The 5257-nt window shown below is 30.7% G+C and overlaps 1 protein-coding gene across 1 annotated transcript; it reads right to left on the reverse strand.

Annotated features, from left to right (window-relative positions):
• Positions 1-1776: 1776 nt before the first annotated feature.
• Positions 1777-3711, reverse strand: LOC141344627 (coiled-coil-helix-coiled-coil-helix domain-containing protein 5). Its single transcript, XM_073849503.1, has 4 exons — positions 3640-3711; positions 3172-3312; positions 2164-2315; positions 1777-2078 (listed from the first exon to the last, which is right to left on the reverse strand). Coding segments are annotated over exons 1-4 (321 nt in total). The 5' UTR covers positions 3642-3711; the 3' UTR covers positions 1777-2052.
• Between the last annotated feature and the right edge of the window lie 1546 nt (positions 3712-5257).

Genomic DNA, 5257 nt, shown 5'->3' on the forward strand with positions numbered 1-5257 from the left:
TACCAGTCAAAGATTTTTAATGCTTTTAAAGAAGTCTTCTGCTCACGATTTGTTTACTATTTGAATATATTTTAACATTTATTTCTGCGATCGAAGCTACATTTTCAGCATCATTACTCCAGTCTTCAGTCACATGATCCTTCAGAAATCATTCTAATATGCTGATTTGCTGTTTAAGAAACATTTTTATCATTATTATTATTACAAATATTTAAAACCGTTCTTTTTTCTGTATTCTTTGATGAATAGAAAGATCCAAAGATCAGCATTTATCTGGAATAAAAAGCTTTTGTAACATTATACACTCTATATCATTTAAAAGCTTGGAGTCTGTATAATTTTTGGGGGAAAGAAATGATAGTAATTAATACTTTTATTTAGCAAGGATGCTTTAAATTAATCAGAAGTGACGATCAAGACATTTATAATGTTACAAAAGATTTCCATTTCAGATAAATGCTGTTCTTCTGAACGTTCTATTAATCAAAGAAACCTAAAAAATATTCTACTCAGCTGTTTTCAACATAATATTAAATGTTTTTGAAGGATCTCTGAAGGATCGTGTGACTGGAGTAATGATGCTAAAATGTAGATTTAATCACAGAAATAAATAACATTTTTTGTTAAATATATTCAAATAGAAAACAGTTATTTTAAACAGTAAAAATATTTCAAAAATTTTCTGTTTTGCTGTACTTTAAAATAAATGCAGGCTTGGTGAGGAGAAAAGACTTCTTTAAAACATAAAAAATCTTGACTGATAGTGTAAGACAAAAATAAATTCTCTGAACAGCATGTTCATCTAAAAATATATAACTAATTTTTTTCCTAACTAATATCAACATTTATTTTAATTATTAACAATTTGTACTACATAAATATTAGAAGTAATATTTTGAATGCGGATTTAAGTCATGTAAAAAAATGCTCTTGCAAAAATCAAATATAGCAAAGAACAGCATGTTCATCTAAAAATATGTAATTAAATTTTATCCTAACTAATATCAACATTCATTTTAATTATTAACTATTAGTACTACATACATATGTGACCCTGGACCACAAAACAGTCATAAGGTTAAATTTTACAAAACTGAGATGTATACATCATATGAAAGCTCAATAAATAAGCTTTCTATTCATGTTATGATAGGACACTATTTGTCTGAGATACATCTATTTGAAAATCTGGAATCTGAGGGTGCAAAAAAAATCAAAATACTGAGAAAATCACCTTTAAAGTTGTCCAGATAAAGTCCTTAACAATGCATATTACTAATCAAAAATTACATTTTGATATAGTATATTTTATAGTAGGAATTTTACAAAAAATCTTCATGGAACATGATCTTTACTTAATTTCCTAATGATTTTTGGCATAAAAGAAAAATCAATAATTTTGACCCATGCAATGTATTTTTGGCTATTGCTACAAATATACCCCAGCGACTTAAGACTGGTTTTGTGGTCCAGGGTCACATATTAGTAATAATATTTTAAATGCTGATTTAAGTAACGTAAAAAAAAAAATCTCTTGCAACAAATCAAATAAAGCAGAGAACAGCATGTTCATCTAAAATGATATAATTTAAATGTTCCTAACTAACATCAATATTCATTTTAATTATTAACTATTAGTACTACATACATATTAGTAATAATTTTTGAATGCTGATACAAGTAAAGTAAAAACGTTTTTAGATTTAGGGATTCAACATTGCTTTTCGGGATAATGTTGCTAAAATAGGTCACTAAATCTCCAAAAGAGCTTAAAACTATAGAGACAAAACCAGAAATGCATATTTTATTGTGTTTTAATATCACGGAAACTTTTAAAAAATGATTTCTCTCATAAATAGTGTGAAAAGTTCCATTAACAAAATAAAACAAGAATAAAACTTTTACATTGAATAGCTTGGAAAAAAAAGGTGTGCAAAACACTAAGGTTTGTTCTTCAAAGGTGATAAACTTCTCCACAGCCCATTTTCTCTCAGTACTGTGTATAAAACATCTGTTATTGTCCTTATTACCCAGAACAGTGACAAAAAACCTCTATGTGGGCTGCGGCGCAGCATTGGCTGTTGGAAGAAAGTTTTTATACATAGTTTAATTCATTCTACTTAGTTATTTATACAGGTATAATTATAATGCTTCAGTGCTTACCTATTTCTGAAAGGTCGACGGTCTCAACACAGGCAAGGAAACGTGTGAGGTGAGGTTGACATGCTTCAGCAGAGCTCTGGTTCTCCCGCAGACAGCGCTCAAACACTGAAAACTCACCAGCACAGTCTGTTCGGATCTTCCTTATCACGGGACTGCATTAAAATGGAAGAAAAACCAGGAGAAAAATATAGTCCTTTGTGTTTTATCCAAGGTATATAAACAGTCTTTGTCCCTGCACACAAATATTCAGGAATTTTGTAAATATATATATATATATATATATATATATATATAAAAATTTGAATTCACCCACTTACTAAATTCCATATACATTTCAACCACAGTGTTTTCACAATTTTGAATCGAGTGTCTTCAATCGGCCATATTGGTAGCACTGAACGTAAACAAAGCCACTGAACTGAACAGAACTTGCATATTTTGCTGATTATTTATGCTGAAAATGGTCAATTATCGTCATGTTTTGGGCTGTACTAATCGGTCGGACTGGGAAAAAACATTTGGAGTACTATAGACTTGCAAAAGTTACAAGAAATCAAGTAGAAGAGAGCAAAAACCTGTCTGAGGAACAAAAGGCCAAACTGAACCAGGATTTCCAGGGCAAGAATCTTGACAACATTTGTGTTTGTTCTTATCATTTCCAACCAATAGGTGAAATATTAGGCTATTATCTTAATTAATACCACATGTATGTATCTTTACCACCTATTAACTTTAGTTTGTCAAAATATTGTGCCTTTTCCTGCTTTCTAAGTCCTTCTCTACATGCTTTAGCAGCTTCCACACATTTTTTCCATGGTTTAGACAGCATAAATTAGCAGAACAACGTATTCAGTAGTACATTAACCATGCAATCCATGCTGTTGTTTACATCCAAGTATCTCCAATATGGCCACCACTACACTACATTTTATAAGGGTTTTGAATAGTTGTGGCAATGGCATAACCATTTTAATACACTGCATTGGTGTGAGAGCATTATATACATACTGTGAGGAAGTGCACTGTGCCACCTTCAGCTTCAGGTCTAGACACTTCTCCTGCCATGATGCTGGATTAGAGACAACACAGGTACCATATTCCTCCAGCTCCTTCTGACAGTATTTGGTTGTGATGGCCATCGCCGCCTCCCTGTTATAATATGCATTTAATTAGCCTATACATGCATATATAACAACAGATTCTTAACACTGCACGTTCACGTTTTAAAAGGAACACTTATATGACAGACGGGAAACTGTTTTAATATCATTTCGTCCAAGCTAGGGCCGTTATTATTTTACAATACACATTCTAACATTGGTTTATTCAATTCATTGTTCATTTTAGCTAATTGGGTTGAAAGCTTGGTTTTCCTATTAGACTGTTCTCGTCCTATTACAAAGTAAGAATGACAAATGTTATATACAACATAGTAAAGACGTATTTAAGACACCGCTGTCAGTCAGAACTACTTACATGTTGAACACCTTTGAGTCGGTTCTCTGAAGGTTACTATCCAAAGCACATCCCGCACATGTGCACAGGGAACGTCCGCGCTCTCGACGGAGGAATTCGATTGGTCCATGTGTACGCTTACTGAGATCTTATTGGTCGTATCGCCGGTAGCGTGAATGAATGGGCGTGGCTTTGAAAATACGTAATTCTTTAAAGTAATATTCTTTCCTCGTTGTCTTATTTTGTTTTTTAAAGAAAAAAAATAAGCAGTGATAGTTATGTGCTACTAAAACGAGTTTGTTCATTAATTAATTTATTTTCTTTATTATTCGTTTCAATAAACATTAAGTTTCCTACTATATACACACGTTCCAGAATATTTTTAAATTAACAGTAATACGAGTTAAAACCCTATGGTTAAAACACAAGAATAAGAGTAAAAGAGGTACAAGAGGTGCCATCAGAGGTATCTTTAGCACTTTTAGTGTCAAAAACCCTGTCACTTATTATTTTTTTATAATATAGAGATGTAAGAAATTAGCTTGTTTAAATGAAAAAGAGAAAATGTCATTTATATATTAACATATTTAATTGTATTTAATATTTTTACATATTCTAGTTGCATTTTTGCTTTTACATTTATGAAAATTATAAGATTTTTGTTTTTAAATAATTCTCTTCTGCTCACCAAGCCTCCATGTATTTGATCAAAAATACAGCAAAAGCTGTAATGTTTGAAATATTTTTACTATTTAAAATAACTTTCTATTTGAATATATTTTAAAATGTAATTTATTCCTGTCATCAAAGCTAAAGTTCAGCATCATCACGCCAGTCTTCAGTGTCACATGATCCTTCAGAAATCATGCATATTATTTTTATCAATATTTAAAACAGTTGAGTACATTTTTTAGGATTCTTTAATGAATAGAAAGCATTTATTAGCATTTATTTGAAAGAAAAAAAAGCTTTTGTAACATTATACACTATAACATTCAAAAGCTTGGATTCAGTATGTATTTTGGGGGGGGGGGATAAATTATAGAAATTAATACTTTTATTTAGCAAGGATGCTTTAAATTGAACAAAAGTGATGATAAAGGCATTTATAATCTTGCAAAAGATTTCTATTTCAAAGAAATGCTGCTCTTCTGAACTTTCTATTCATCAAATAAACTGGAAAAAAATCTACTCAGCTGTTTTCAACATAATAATAATAATAATACATGTTTGTGAGCAGCAAATCAATATTATATTTATTTCTAAAGAATCATGTGACACTGAAGACTGGAGTAATGATGCTAAAAATTCAGCTTTGAAATCACAGGAATAAATTACATTTGAAAATATATTCTAATAGAAAACAGTTTTTTAAACAGTAAAAAAATTTCAATAACACTTTAAACTTCTTACGGTTCAAAAACGTTTGACTGGTAGTGTATTACAGTTTGTTTTGGAGCTAGATCGTTTTATTTACGCATACAGAACCTTTCTGATATACGTAATCATGGAATATATGTCTTTTCTTTTATTATAACATGGCATTTGACAAAAAAAAATAGTCAATTCGGGAAAATTTTCCTGGCAAGGACATGTACCGGATGTTGCGTCATCGGCGTACGTGCTTGCGTACGCGGAA

Source organism: Garra rufa, chromosome 1 (genome assembly GCF_049309525.1).
Source record: "Garra rufa chromosome 1, GarRuf1.0, whole genome shotgun sequence".
Taxonomy (NCBI): Eukaryota; Metazoa; Chordata; class Actinopteri; order Cypriniformes; family Cyprinidae; genus Garra; species Garra rufa.